At 47.8% G+C, this 15,889-nt stretch overlaps 1 protein-coding gene across 3 annotated transcripts in view; it reads left to right on the forward strand.

The window, feature by feature from the left end:
- PIP4K2A (phosphatidylinositol-5-phosphate 4-kinase type 2 alpha) overlaps positions 1-15,889 on the forward strand; it is a 184,445-nt gene that overhangs the window by 118,243 nt on the left and 50,313 nt on the right. For 2 of the 3 annotated variants that reach the window (XM_047755043.1, XM_047755044.1), the window contains exon 4: positions 12,246-12,398. The exons of the other annotated variant lie outside the window; for it this stretch is intronic. In XM_047755043.1, the coding sequence (XP_047610999.1) occupies positions 12,246-12,398 (153 nt within the window). The remainder of the gene's footprint in view (positions 1-12,245; positions 12,399-15,889) is intronic. 3 annotated transcript variants of the gene reach the window in all.

Here is a 15,889-nt window from a genome sequence, read left to right on the forward strand (position 1 = left end):
TCCAGATTCAGAACTTTCTCCAGCGTATTAGTGCTTCTTAAAATTATTTCATTGGTTTGTAATAGGCTCAGAGTTATGTTCTTCTGATCATTATTGGGACAGTGTGACTGCCCATTAGCATTCTTTTATGATGTCTTTCACGATGAATGCTCCCACAGAGGCCTCACTGTTACTGTTGCCGCAGTTCTGTTTCTTCCATAACCTCTGCCACTTTAACCTCTGGTCCCCACAGGTGGGTGAGCTCATGCACAATTATCAACTTAGTGTGTGTTTATTTGCACCCACTGTGTGTCCGGCAAGAGAAGGAAGGATGAAGGAATTTTTTTTTTTAACTATTACACGACATATTCCGTGTTAGATACTAATGAGACTTGCCAAAACCCAGACGTCTTGATTATTAATATACTTCAAGAAAACCTGCATCCCTCTTTCCAGTCTCTGAGTGTCAGAACATCTTGTGACAGGCCTGGGAAATCAACTAGAGGCTTCAGTTAAAGTTTCTGAGCTGTGGGGAGAGGGTTGGCCCCCAGAAACCAAAAAGTTCTGCAGGATGGCGGCGATGATACAGTTAAAGCTAAATACACCACATAATTGAAACTGAGCCCTCTGGTTCTTTGTGGAGGATAATATCAGGTTTACTTTGCCACTGCTGCGTCTCCTGAATTAGAATCCCTCATTATTTGCATTTGATGCATTTTCTTCTTTGTATTGGTAACAGGGAATTCTAATTTTAAAATAATTAAAAAAGCTAATGGTGTAAACTTTTGATGTTCTTGATCCAAGTTTAAAAAGAACTTGCTCAGGCTTTAAAGACCTTTAGAGTATACTTAACTTTGAAAAAAGTTCTGCCGGTATCTACGAAGTCTCTCACGGTGTTTTCAAATGTAGGTTTCCCAAATATAATTTAAACCATCTGAAGGCAGGAAGTGAGCCTGGCTTGTTTACCAGGGCTGCAGGCCCGGAGGTTAGCACCAGCCCAGCTCTGGGCAGGCATTTAAGAAGCACTTGGGAAGAAAGAGAGGGAGGGCTGAGGCAAGCATCTATGGAGGAGTGAGCCTTCTGGGCCAAAGTGCCGGAGAGCTCTGGAAGTGAGAAGCAATCGGATGGTGGGGGGCCTGGGGAGGATAAAGCCGGGAGTTTGGAGAAAGTAGAAACAGAGCTGAAGACCTCAACTGGATTCTTCAGTCCCAGAGCAGCCCTGTGGGTTTTGCACAGGGGAGTGGTGTGATGCCATCTGGATTGTCTAAAAGCTCATCGAGGCGGTTGTGTGTAGCATGCACAAAAGGGAAGTCAAGAAATTAGGAGGCTATGAAATATCCCAACGAGTGAGGAAGAGGCATGAACCCAGGGCCCTTGCACTGACGGAATTGAGCAGAGAGCAGCTTCACAGGATGGGAAGAAGAGAAAACATAGAGGCAAAGGACAGGAGCCGAGGTGTTGGACCCTGAGAGGAGGAGAATAGGGCTGCAGGGGGAGGGGGACGTGTGGGGATGGGGGAGGAGAGGGAGGAAGTTGAGTTTTTAACCTGTGAAGGTACAGGTGACCTTGAGGTGCTTGTGTGGTGCTGGCCAGCATGTAGTTAGGTGTCTGGTGACTGGGGTCAGGAGCAGAGGCCCAGATCTGGGGGTGACGGGCACAGAAGTGTTTGTACTGTCCCCCCTCCCCGGATTTGCTGACTCCAGCCAAATAAGCTCTTTGACTCCTTTGTAACTGTTCTGATGAATATCGGAGAGACTCCACCGCAGTTGGAAACCAAAGGGTGCCCCTCAGATTAGACAAGTCTCTTGATAGTCTTTTGGGGAGACCCCCTCCCAGCCTATCAGCATCCTCAGGTTTTCCTCACATGCTTTTTCTGCTGCTTAAGTCTTGAACCAATTGCTGCCCTACCCCAAACCGCCCCACCTGACAACTCTGCCTTCCAGTTTGCCCATATTTTCCCACGTTGGATAAAGTCTGATTTCAGCCTAGTGCTGACAGCCTGTCCCGGGAGCTCCTGTCCAGGTCAGATGCTCCCTGTTTGCTTATCAGGGGCCTGGGACACAGGCCTCTGGTATTTTAATCTCAGTCAAGCACCAGCCTGAGATTTTTCGAGGCGATCTCACTCTGCGACTTTCCTACAACTGGTCGTCTTTCTCTGCTGGTCATCACTGTTCGTTTTTGTGTCTTTCTTTTCTGATAAGTTGTTCCATTATTAATAAGTGTTAAATTGCACCATGTCTTGCTCCCTCTGCAGTGAAAGCCATGCCACACCTGGGATCACAGCTCAGACTTCCTACGAAATTCCCCAGGAGCGTAACACAGGGCTTTAAACACAGTGGGCATTTGACAAATTCCTGCTGATGATGTTCACATCAGCATGTTGGTCTCTCCCTCCCTGCTGAGGTCAGAGGACCATCTGCTCTCTCAGATCCATCAAATAAATGCAAACCCAGGAAGCAGCCTGGTCTCGGTGCTGTGGCTCCCGGGCTGTGGGTTGTGAGGCTTGTAATCAGAACCCTGAGTTGTCAGCAGGACAGCCATTGGCGTCCAGGTTTCAGGTCCATGAACCAGGGAGCCCAGGTGGGGAGACAGAACATTTTCCTTGGAGTTGGGAAGCTGCTTTGAGTCTTGGACCTTCTGTGATGGATGCTGTGACTTAATCCCATCCTTTAGCCCTGGTAGGTCTCAATTTTCTCATCTGTGAAATGAAGGAGAAGGACGCCATCCTCTCTGAGGACCTGTCAGCCTCAAATCTCTGAATCTTAGTAAGTCACCACCAGCAGGTGACTGTCACTCAGTTCTTGTGTGTGATGTTGCCACGTCTCCTTTGTAAGGTGCTGGCTTTTACACGTTTGAACACGGCAGACCTGATTGCGAGTGACCTTTCTGGGGATTCAATAGAAACACTTTCATCCATGATTTTTTATAGCAGAAATGCAAACTCATATCAAAATGGGGGAAAAAATAAAACCACCAAATATATATATAAGACTGTATGAGTAGTTCAAGCGAATTAAATGTTCAAGATGCTTGGGTATTTTAAAAATGGATAAGGGACCATAATGGTTGATAAGTCATGACATTTTAACGAGAAGTATAGAAAGATTGGTGCTAAGGATGAGCTAATTAAATTGACATTTCCTCCACCCCCACCCCCCCCAGGCCCCAGTAATCCCAGCCCTCCCACTGTGGAAATAAACATCTTCAATGCAGACGTTTAGAGGGCTGGGGAGGAAGCGAGCACCATTAATCCCTTGCTTTAGGGAAAGGAGAATAAATTTCCAATTATAAGTGTAAGAAGGCCATTCAAGAGTGAGCTGCATCTCCCTTCCTTTATTTCCTGGCTGACATGGCACTAGGGTTTAAAACAGCCGTTGAGGTTTGAGATGGGATATTGTAAGATCCATGATGTATTTGGCCACAGGAAACGGAAGTGGTGGGAAATGACCTTACTTATCCGGCACTAAGATCATCCAGCAGAATGGACTTAACTGTCCTATTCTGAGCTGCATCTCATAGCTTTGCCCTAGAAATTTAATTCTTGTCAGTTTATTTTACCCAACTCCCCTTCAAGCCTGGCAGCATTGACTGGCTGCCACATGTCCACAGCCCTGGACTGAATAGAGATAAGCCATGGTGTCATCTCACCCACCTAGAGACAGCCCAGGGTCTACAGCTGGCACAGGGGTCCCTTGGGGTGGTGAGTGTGCTCAGGGGATGTGCAAGGAGAATGTTTGGACCAGTCACAAGCACCTGTGTACCGTATGATTGCATCGTAGGAAATGCCTGGAACAGGCAAATCTCTCCGACAGACAGACGAGTGCTTCCTAGTTGGGGGTGGGGGAAGAATGGAAGTGACTGCTAATAGGTACAGGGTTTTCTTTAGCAGGTGATGAAAATATTCTAAAATTCATTGTGGTAATGGTTGTTTCACTTTGTACTAACAATCGTTGATTTGTATGCTTTTAAATAGATAAATTGTCTCGTATGTGAATTATATCTCAGTAAAGCCATGAAGGGAGAAAAATGTTCAGCTATATTCAGTATGAGGCCTTCTCCCCCCAACCATTAGTTTTGGCTGCCTTCTTCTTGTTGTAGGGGCTGATGATAATACTATTTTCATTTAGACCAAGTGAATTTAAGGAATTACGTAGTTTATAATATGCAGCTATCAAATCTAATGAAAAGGGTGGCTAATGAATAAAAGCATGTGTTTTTTGTAGTCTGAATACATGGATCAGATTCCCCCCCCCAAACTAATAGCAAAATATTATTGTCCATTTCCTAAGTCTCTACAAACTGAAAGCAGTAACTATTAGTGAATACTGATTAGTAGAGCAAGAAGGAAACTTAGAGGCCAGTAAGTCTAACAGTCTTTCTTTGCAGATAATCAGACAACAGAGGAAGGGGTGGGGGAGGAGGGTACTGACAGCCCTTAACTTCTCACTGAATCTAATACATGCTGAGACCCAAAAACCAGAAAAGGAAAGAAAGGTAGTGAAGGAAGGCTATGAGTGACTATTGTGGGCAGACGCCAAGTCAGATTTCAATTATATGTCTATTTTCTATGTTGAATTAAGCCTTTAAGGCTCTGCGTGAAATGGGATTGTAGATTTGGGATAGCCCGACATGTCCCACAAATGACTTCCCAGACTGGCAGCTCCCAGGTTGCTTTTCTAAACCTCCTCCTCTCCCTTCAAGCCCTCATTTCACCCACCTCACCCGCGCTGCCACCTCAAGGTCACCCAGACATCAGACTCCCTGTATCTGCAGGTTCCTTGGCATCTTCTGCCAGCCTCCTCCCCACCCCTTCTCCTTGGGGAGCAGTTGCCCCAGCTCTCCGGCCGTTTCTGTTTATGCTTTTTCTCCTCCTTTAGAGAAGTGGCCCAGTCCTCTGCCACCGCACCTGCCCTCTGGCTGCAGAGGATGCTGGGAGGTGAGCAGAGGCCAAGGACAGACGGAGGACCTTGTGGGGTAGGACTATTTGACTTGAAACTTCTTTGTGGAGTTCCCCTTGTGGCTCAGCAGGATGCACCTGACTAGTGTCCATGAGGATTCGGGTTCAACCCTTGGCGCCTCGCTCAGTGGGTTAAGGATCTCAAGTTGCTGTGGCTGTGGTGGAGGCTGGCAGCTGCAGCTCCAGTTCAGCCCCTAGCCTGGGAACTTCCACATGCCGCGGGGGCAGCCCTAAAAAGAAAGAAAGAAAACGTCTTTGTGTAAAACGTTTAAAATTCTTTTTAGAACTGCGAGTGCTTATTACTGAGGGCTGTAGAAAGGAAGCTGTAAAATGCAGAGTATGAGAGAGGCAAGAATGTGGTTCTTAATGCTTACTGGGTCCTGAGGAGGGGCTCGGTGGGGGCGGGGGGGCGGGGGGGAGAGAAAAGGAAGCAGAGCCAAGTGGAAGAACTCATTAAGTCCTTCTTCATTTTTGACTTACCAGCTTCAGAATAATTTATTGATGTTGTTCTGGTCCCCGGGTTGAAATTTGCTATTTATAATAATAGCTACCATTAATGAGGGCTACTGTTCCGGGCACTGTTATAAAACCACTGTATTACTTAATTCCCAGGCAGACTGTTGATGCCGATGATGCTAGTTCTCATCATTATTACTTTTCTACAAGTACAGAAACCGAGGCACAAAGAGCTTAAATAATTTGCTCAAAGTCACGCCGTCTTGGCTTAAAGCTCCCCGTGTCTGATGCTGTTATGTTGTCTTCTGGGTTCAGCAGCTCTGCTCTTTGGAACTTAAATGTCATCAGACCTCTGCTTGTGATGACCTTATGAACCTGGGAAAAGATGCATAAACTAGATGTAACACAGAGAGAGGGTTTGGAGGTTCAGAACCTCTGATGAGTGTGTTCATCGTGAGTTCAGACGTTTGCTCTTCTGATGGCTTCTGGACGTGGGTAGGTCTGTTAGGACATTTCAAAAGACCAGTGGAAAGTGTCATTTGTGTTGTGACCTTGACCCCACGTATCTACTTTTGTTTTACACAGTCATACATTTGCACTGAGAGGTTCAGAATCCCAGATTTTGAATTTTTAAAATGTCAGCTTATGACAAAAATATGTAACTCCCTGAGCTTTGTCCATGACAAGAAATTTGTTTTCTAATGAGAGTAGACCCCTCCAAACACTAGGTGGATTTCACTGGGTAATTTTATCTGGCAACTTTCTCATAAAGAGGGGCAGGTAAAGGTGAAGGTTCCCGAGAGTGAGTATTTAATTTAGAAATGGGAATTATCCTGACAAAGACTAAACCAACCCTATACATGGTCCTTTTTTTTTTTTTATTTTTTTTTTTGGCTGCCCTGAAGCATATGAGTTCTCTGGACAGGGATCAGATCCAAGCCTCAGTTGCGACCTCAGCAACACTGGATCCTTAGCCTCTGTTCTGGGCTGGAGATCGAACCTGCATCCCAGAGCTCCCAAGATGCTGCCGACCCCCTTGTGCCACGGCGGGAACTCCTATATGTGGTACTTTTTAGGCCTTAGATTGGATCAGATCTTCTTCTCAGACTTGGCCGTTTAAATTGGTTGGTTAAGATGAGAAGACTTTTTAAAAATAGCTCTTTCACTTAGACCTTCAGTCCAAGTTAATCATGTCCTAACTTGCAAATTTTGTCTTGACTTCTTCTTTTGGTTTTTTGTTTGTTTGCTTGCTTGCTTGTTTTCCGTTGCGTGTTGTAGAGAGAAACCCAGAGCACTCTCGGTATAAAGACTGCCCCTTTCAGTGTTGGCATTCTTCGCCGAGAAAACCCGTGTGGTTGTCAGCAGGGAGGGACAGAGACCAGGACACGCCTGTAAAGCCAGTGACCGAGAGAGAGTGCCCACCTCCAGCAGTTCTCAGAACAAGTGGATTAATTAAAACAGACATGATGCGCTGTGCCACATGGTCAGGAATGTGAAGCGTTCACAGGCCTGACATTGTCACCACCGTCCACAGGACTGTGGGAAATCCCAGGTGCCAGGCTTCTTTCAGCCGGGTCTCTGCCTCACAGCTTGTCTGACTCTGAGCCCAGGGCTCAGCCGCACGTGCCTTTCCTGTCCTCAAGCCTTGTTCCCAAACACATCTGTGTCAGCTCTTGCCTCCAGAGAACGCCACCCCATGCCTGTCCCTCACCGATAAAGGCCAGTAAGGGACGGTCCTAGATGGAGGCCAGAGAGATCTGCACACGTGTCTGTCAAAGCGTAGATTGAGGACTCCGGGCTGCGTTAGCATCGAGGCTGTTGTTGAAGCCATTGTACACGTTTTCCTTGGGAAAATGAGCAACAGGTTGGGCTTTGTGCCGGCTGGCTGATACTTTGGTCCTGTGTTCGGAAGGTGTTTGTCACCACGGAAAAATCTCACCGCAGCGATCCCATGGAAATGCCCACCAGGCTCCGAGCCCACGTGGGGCGGGGCGGCAGCGGTGGGGGGATGCTGGCCCCCGAGAGGCCTCCCGTGCACTTAGATGAGAAAGCCAGAAAGCCAGGGTTTCTGCCCTCTGGGGCTCTGTTTTCTGACCTGTAAACTGGGCGGTTCGGAGCAGTCCCTAAGGTCGCTTCTGTCAGCCTGTCACCAACCAAAAGATGGTTGTGAGCTTCATTTACTCATAAGCGGACCCCCTGGGGCTCCTGGAGGTCACTCCCGGGCTCCGCTTCTCTCAGCCTTTCTCCTCCTGGCCTCCTGAGCTGGCCCAGGAATCTGGCTGTGAGGCTGTGGGTCACCCTTCCTTCGCGACACCAGAGGACACTGAGGAGTTTCAGTATCAGTTGCTCCAGAGAGCAGACTGCTTGGGCCATGTTCATTGTGAATCTGCGACCTCTTTCCTTTAGCCCGTCCTCTCCCGCTCACCAAAGCTGTCCTGAGCACGCCCGGAACCTATGGTGTGCTATTTCCATGCTGCTCTCAAAACTGTCGCCTCTCTTTAATCCTGGCCCGGGTATCCTGAGCCATCATCACGCCCCTGCTGAGGTGGCGGTTGGACTTTTCTTCCGACCGGATTTTTGTGGGGAAGAGTCGAATCGCTTCCTGAGGGCTGACGGCCCAGCCCTGCCTAGAGCCATGTGCCCTGGCTTCGAGAAAATACATCTGGGGAGTTGTAGGAGAGCCGACGGGGAGTTCCGCCCGCCCTCTCCCTGGGCTTATCCTCCATCACTTTATGGTCCTGGGAAGTGAGGCTCAAAGAGGCTGAGGACGTTTCTGAGGGTTGATGAGTGTTGGCGAACATTGCAGGCCCCAGACTAGCCTTACTCAGTACCCCCCTTTACCAATACACTCCTGCCTTATTTCAAACACTACAGGAAGGAGTTCCTGTCGTGGCACAGCAGAAACATATCCGACTAGGAACCACGAGGTTTCGGGTTCGATCCCTGGCCTCGCTTAGTGGGTTAAGGATCTGGCGTTGCCATGAGCTGTGGTGTAGGTCGCAGACACGGCTCGGATCCTGTGTTGTTTTGGCCAGAAGCTGTAGCTCCGATTGGACCCCTAGCCTGGAAACCTCCATATGCCATGGGTGCGGTCCTAAAAAGCAAAAAAAAAAAAAAAAAGCCTCGCAAAAATGATTATGGTATTAATTAATGGCAAAAGTTTAGCCGTGCAAGTTGCCCTTTTTTTATTTTAATTTTTTTTTATTTATTTATTTGTCTTTTTGCTATTTCTTGGGCTGCTCCCGCGGCATATGGAGGTTCCCAAGCTAGGGGTCGAATCGGAGCTGCAGCCACCGGCCTACGCCAGAGCCGCAGCAACGCGGGATCCGAGCCGCATCTGCAACCTACACCACAGCTCACAGCAACGCCGGATCGTTAACCCACTGAGCAAGGGCAGGGACCGAAGCCGCAATCTCATGGTTCCTAGTCGGATTCGTTAACCACTGCGCCACGACGGGAACTCTGCAAGTTGCCCTTTTTGGTTACTTCAGAGGAAGCTTTCAGGCGGGAGCCGAGGTGTGTCACTTGGCCCCATGGTACCCCAATTTCAGTGTTTTCAAGTGGGAAAATTCACCTGGCCCTTTCTCTCTCCTAGGAATGCTGTGGAAATAAATATGAATATGCATTTGTCCAGGTCTTATAGTCATTCCGAGGATCGCATGTTTTCTGCTTGTCTGTGGCTTTCAGTAAATTTGATTCATATATTTTTATATGTATAGTGATTATAAAAGGTACATCCTGAATTTTGACAAAATGTGCCTATTCCTAATTTCACTGGTTATTGGAAAACCAAGGGCCTTTTAAAAGAAAAAATACTGGTGTTCCCATTGTGGTGCAGAGGAAACGAATCCGACTAGTATCTATGAGGACACAGGTTCCATCCCTGGCCTCGATTAGTGGATTGGGGAACCAGTGTTGCCATGAGCTGTGGTGTAGGTTGCAGACGCAGCTCGGATCCAGAGTTGCTATGGCTGTAGTGTAGGCCAGCAACTGTAGCTCTGATTCGACCCCTAGCCTGGGAACCTCCATATGCCACAAGTGCGGCCCTTCAAAAAAAAAAAAAAAAATTATTCCACACATTGAAAGAAGATATTGTGCATTGGGACTACTTATGTGATTATTGAAAAACTTGAGTTAAAGCAGAATCAAGATTAGAATGTTTGACGCTTTATAGCCGCAGCCATTATGGGAAAGCCAATATTGTTACACAAAGTCTGTAATACCTAATTATCAATGTCTTTGAAACTGAAGGGAAAGGCAAAGAATTTGGAAGGAGGTAGCATCTTAGCCAAGGAGTTGGTGCATCTTTGCCTCTGCCTTTCTAGCGCTTTGCTTTGTAAACCCAAACATTGCTTTGAACATAGTAATATTAAACAGTATCATTCTCTTTGGGAGCAATATCCGGTTCCTAGTGAAACCCGTTAGCTTTAGGTTCTACTCCTGATAGGAAGCTGATGAATTCATACGGGGAATGCAATGCATTATTAATCTTCACTGTAAAGTTTCCCATTTTAACCAAACCAAAGTTGGACAGACTACAATGGGACGAGTGTCCAGGCAGGTGCGTTTGTAACTGTAGCACTTAATGCATTAGACTCTCCACACTCTGCCCCACACAGATCACATCCTAGCCACGATTCCGTAAACTCCTGATTCTCACTGTGATCCGCAGACCTGCCGTTTCAGCATCATCTGCTTCTTCAAATGCCCCACCTCACACCTGCTGGGTCAGAGGCTGAATTGTCACATGTTCCCCAGGTGACTCCGTTCATTAAAGTTTGAGAAGCATTGACTATGCAGCTTTCAATTCTGTTCGATTCCACTGGTTCATGATAGCATGTTACACTTTCATATCCAACAAGCCTAAGAAAACAGTCTATGCAACTGATGCTGCTGCAGCTCTGTCCTTTGCTGAATATAATGATCCTTTTCTATCACCTCCCCCCCAAAATGTGATTTTACATGTATTGTCAGTTCTACCAAGTTTATAACCTGACCCACCTGGCTTTCATTAGGCTGATTGTTCCTGCTTTGATTTTTATGCCTGAAAACAATTTGTAATCTTACAATTCTTAGTGTTCTTGTTTTATTTGGAAGAGCCTTTTATAGATTAATGTTTGAGAGGAAATTCAGACCATTAGCCAAGAGCAATGATTGCTTTTCTTGGCCAGTGTTAAAAACCCCCAAAGGGGGCATTCACTTTGATTTTCCTCCTTTTTATTCTTAGTAGGAAGTGGTGTAAAGGAGAATTTTTGTTTTTTTGAGGAAAAAAACAATATAAGTGAGAATCAAACTCTTGTGGATATGGCCATTTTCATCCTGAAAATCCTTTTCCTCCATCTCAGTCTAATGAATTTCAGCTGGCTTAATCCTGCTATTTAAAGTCATGGGGCGTTGCTTTGATTCCCCCCACCCCTTGTCTTGAGTTTTTAATAAGCTAAGGAAAGCATATTCAGTTAATTGGCAGGAACAGCTCTGCACGGGGCAGGTGTGCCCACTTGCCTGCAAAGCAGGACACGCTGTCTCAGAAGGGAATGCTGGGACAGGGCGCCAGGGTCTGCCCCGAGGTGAGAGCACCCTCGTCTCGCTCTGCCCGAGGAGCACCTCCATGAGCGCTGCAGCACTGCAGTGTCCTTAGACCTCAGATGCTCCATCCCCTTGGCTTCCGTTGAAGAAGGACAGGTTAAGGAGGCTTGACTGCGCTAGACAGACCGGGAGCTCATTTATGGACGGTCGTGATACACTGGTACCACCCCCTCTCTAAAGGCATCCGTGTCCCTGTGTCCCTGTAACTGGACAGGCTGTGGTTCACCGGGACCATTGTGTGCCCGTCTGTGGGGAGGAAGGTGAAGAGCAACCGTGTCCCCCCTTGAGTCCCTCCTGCGCAGTCCCGGGGTGGGAAGAATGCAGCTCAGTGCTCAGGAGCACAATGAACAGATGTGAGGACTAGACTCCCTCTGACCCGTGACCCAGGGGGCTTTGCTGACCCCACTGGTCTGGTGACCAGTGTAAGACGGTGGGGGGGATACTTCCAGGAGGCCCTAAGAAAGCAGATTCAAACGGGAAAGTCACACGGGAAAGCGGGGGAGACAGCTCTCAGTGTGGATGGCGTGAGGCTGGAGTGACAGGCTGCAGGGGAGCCCGCCCAGAGCCCCGCCACGTCCCCTCCAGGAGATAATCGTCCTCAGAAATGGCCGGGGGGCGGGGGAAGGAGGGGGGCCCCAGATCAGAATCCGAGGCACCGTTTCATTGCACACGCGCTGAGCCAGCAGAGTTGGCCAGTTGAGTCCTTCACGACTTAAGGGGTCGGCTTGTAGAGAACTGGGGTGTGGAGCCAGCCACGCAGGGCATGGCATTCCGGCTCTTCCCCTTAGCAGCTGCATGGCCTTCCCCCCAGTTATGACCCCTCTCTGACCCCTGCCTCCTCATCTGTGAAAGGACGGGGGTCTCACCACTTCGGGGAGTGTCATCAGAATCGGGAGCTGTGCCGCGCACAGAGAACCTGTCCTCCAGGGCGACACTCCGTGAATGTGAAACGCCCTTTTGTGGCGGGAACCTTGTTTTAGTCAGAAGGAAATCTGAGCTCCTGTCCCACTCAAAAGAACAAGGTGAACAAAGTACCTGGCGTCATAATTCTAGACGTTAGAGTCACTGTTCTCATTTCATTTGACGGACTTGCCACGTGAGTCGCGATGCATAGACAGTGTGGTCGTCCTACCTGTCGCCTTCTTCCAAGCACACATGGTTTTGACGCCTTGTGGTGACAGCAGCTTACCTGGGCGTGAGAAAGCCACGTCTCTAACCGGTGCTCTTCCTTCCTCCCCCGTCGTCGTCGTCGTCGTCCTGCGGGAAGAACTCCCTGACCAGGAGCGCACCCCTTCCCAACGACTCGCAGGCCCGCAGCGGGGCCCGGTTCCACACGTCCTACGACAGGAGGTACGTCATCAAGACCATCACGAGCGAAGACGTGGCCGAGATGCACAACATCCTCAAGAAGTACCACCAGGTAATGTCTCGTTATCTTTCTCTGAAACTCTGAGAAGGTTGACAGGCGTGATGCGGTCTCATCAAGGCCAGAGATTGCAGTCGAGTTAGAAACGGGCGAGAGCTTTGAAACACGCCGGTGGCCGGATCACCGAGTGACAGGTCACTAGTTAGATATGTCACACTTGTCATCTCATGGCCCTTCTCTGCAGTGGTTGCCATGATTACCGTTCTGATTTTACAGCCACTCAACTTCATAGGTGGTGACACTGCAGAAGTTTTTTGCAGATAGCGGAAGTGAGGTGTCGACCTCTGAGGACTAATCCACTTACAGCTGCCAGGAAAAGTCTCTGATTTGATTTTATTTATTTTCTTTTTAGGGCTGCACCTGCAGCATATGGAACTCCCCAGGCTGGGGGTCGAATCACAGCTGCAGCTGCAGGCCTACGCCACAGCCACAGCAGTGCGGGATCCAAGCTGCATCTTCAACCTACACCCCCAGCTCATGGCAACACTGGCTCCTGAACCCACTGGGCGAGGCCAGGGATCCAACCCACATCCTCATGGATGCTAGTTGGGTTCATAACCCGCTGAGCCACGACAGGAACTCCAAGTCTCTGATTTTAGAAAGTGGGTGTTTGTCTACTCACCGTCTGCTTTTCACCCCTCAGCATTATCCTGTTAGAATCACCTGAGGATAAAAGGAAACTGCTGTTGGGAACAGCATTCCCCCAACTCCCACTCCAATAACTTCCAGCAAGTGCCTGGTAGGGCACTGTTCCCAGGTCCCAGCTGGAGTTGAGGTCATCATTACTGTGAAGTCGTAACAGCATGAAGTCCAGTGTTGGACATTCCTGGGTTCATATCCCAGCCCTGTCACTTACTAACCGCATGACTCCTGCACTCGGAAGCCTCAGTTTTTTGATTTATACATTGGAGATAAAAAATACCACCCAACTCCAGAGTCTGGAAGGTTGTAAGTCAGGTACTCAGAACCTGCTGCCCATGAGGCCCTCACCATGTGGTGGTGGCTGTAGCGACAGTGACCAGTAACCACTATGTCACCTTGGGAAATCGCAGTCTTATGGCCTGAATGTGCCTGTTGATGGCAGCACTGAAGCAGTCCCTTCCAAGCTGGTGTTTCACCCACACACTGACCCCCGCCCCCCCCCACACACACACACACTGTTGCTGTTAACCAAAGGAGTTAAAACCATCACATCAGGTATTAGCCTCTCAAAGTGACTACTGCCCGGTTGGATGTGTGGGCTCGGAGGTGTCTGTATATAAAAGACAGCTTCCTTAATTGATGGTCACGCTTCAGGCTATAATACTAGGAATTATTTCTTGGCAGCTGCTTATTCTTCTGATCTTCTCAAATGTGATCGACTGCATTTTGCTGGCAGTGAGGTCTCTCAAAGTCGTTAAGCTGCATTCTGTTTCTGGAAGCTTGGGGCTGCCCCGGATTTGTTTTTCAAAACCATTAGTCAGCCTCAAGATTCCTTTAACATCTAATAAATCTTATATAACATCTATTCCTATTGAAATCTGGTCTACAGCCCTTATGCTGTTGCCTATTATGGAGGTAATGCTAACGAGCTGGGTCAGTACCTGCGAGAGGGAAAACGCTAAGGTGTTGGCTTCTGAATCAATTAATAGGAGGCAGTGTTCAGCCATTCACCTATTAAACTGCCTGCTCTTTCATTTCTGCCCTTCTGAAGCCTCACGTCGCGCTGATGCATTCTTTTTATGCTTTCTTTAAATTGCCTCTGCACTTCCAAAGCAATGTAATACCTCACTGACTGATGAAAACATACTCTTCTGCTAAGTGACTGTGATGCCAGTCTAATAAAATGTGACATGCAATTCAAATATCAACTTCTTGATGACATCTTTGAGTTCAGAATTTTTTGACTTTACAGAAATCACAGTCTAAAACGTTTCCTCTGGGGTGGTTCCTGTAAGCGAACATGCAGGTTTGACATGTCATCAGTATTATATAAAATACGTTGGGGACCAAAATAAGTCTATTAACATGCTCCAGGGGCTTTCACAGTACTAAATATTTCATTTCACTCCTACAAAGTGATTATTTTCTTGATATGTTCTTGATTCAGAAAAAGCTCATTTCTCATTTTCTTCACCGTCTGTATTTTTCTGCTTGTGAATCATAGGTTAAATATACTTACAGGGCCTTAGTGTTGACCTTCAAACACACCGTTCTAGGTCCATTAGTCCTCAAAAACAAATAAGCAGCTAATCACAGAAAAAGGAATCAGATTTGTGGTTACCAGGGGTGGGGAATTGGATGAAGGCAGGCAGAAGGCACCAACTTCCAGTTATGAGAGAAATACGTACTAGGCCTGTGATGTCCCGCAGGGGGAATATAATTAATGCTGCTCTATGTTATATGTGAAAGTTGTTGAGAGTGACTCCTGTGAGTTCTCATCACAAAGGAAAAGGTTGGGTTTTTTTTTTTTCCCTTGTTCTTGTGTATCTCTGAGATGATGGATGTTCCCTAAACTTTCTCTGGTCATCATCTCATGGTGTCTGTAAGTCAGATCATTACGCTGCACACCGTAAGCTTGTACAGTGCTGTGTGCCAAGAATATCTCAATACGATTGGAAGAAAAATATTTAATACGTAAAGGGCCTTAGTGGTTGAGAATCACCATAATTAATACAATTTATTTCAAGGACTCTAGGTAGGGGGTTCCTGCTGTGGCATAGTGGGTTAAGAATCTGACTGCAGGAGTTCCCGTCGTGGCGCAGTGGTTAACGAATCCGACTAGGAACCATGAGATTGCGGGTTCGGTCCCTGCCCTTGCTCAGTGGGTTAACGATCCAGCGTTGCCTTGAGCTGTGGTGTAGGTTGCAGACGCGGCTCGGATCCTGCGTTGCTGTGGCTCTGGCGTGGGCCGGTGGCTACAGCTCCGATTCAACCCCTAGCCTGGGAACCTCCATATGCCACGGGAGTGGCCCAAGAAATAGCAACAACAACAACAAAAAAGACAAAAGCCAAAAAAAAAAAAAAGAATCCGACTGCAGTGGCGCAGGCCACTGCAGAGGTGAGTTTGATCCCTAGCTTGGACACTTCCATATGCCATGGGTGTGGCCATTAAAAGAATTTTTTTTTAAGGAGTTCCCGTCGTGGCGAAGTGGAAACGAATCTGACTAGGAACCATGAGGTTGCGGGTTCGATCCCTGGCCGCGCTCAGTGGGTTTAAAGATCTGGCGTTGCCGTGAGCTGTGGTGTAGGTCACATATTCGGCTTGGACCTGGTGTAGTGTGGCTGTGGTGTAGGCCGGCAGCTGCAGCTCAGATTAGACCCCTAGCCTGGGAACCTCCATGTGCCGCACGCGGCCCTGAAAAGACAAAAACAAACAAACAAAAAAATCTTTTTTAATAAAAATAGATAAAGCACTTTAAGTTGAAGAGTAGGAGACCCAGATCATAGCCTGTCATGAACAGGTTATTTAAGTGATCTCTGAACCCTAGTTTTGCCATCTGTAC

The sequence above is a fragment of the Phacochoerus africanus genome, chromosome 12 (genome assembly GCF_016906955.1).
Source record: "Phacochoerus africanus isolate WHEZ1 chromosome 12, ROS_Pafr_v1, whole genome shotgun sequence".
Lineage (NCBI taxonomy): Eukaryota > Metazoa > Chordata > Mammalia > Artiodactyla > Suidae > Phacochoerus > Phacochoerus africanus.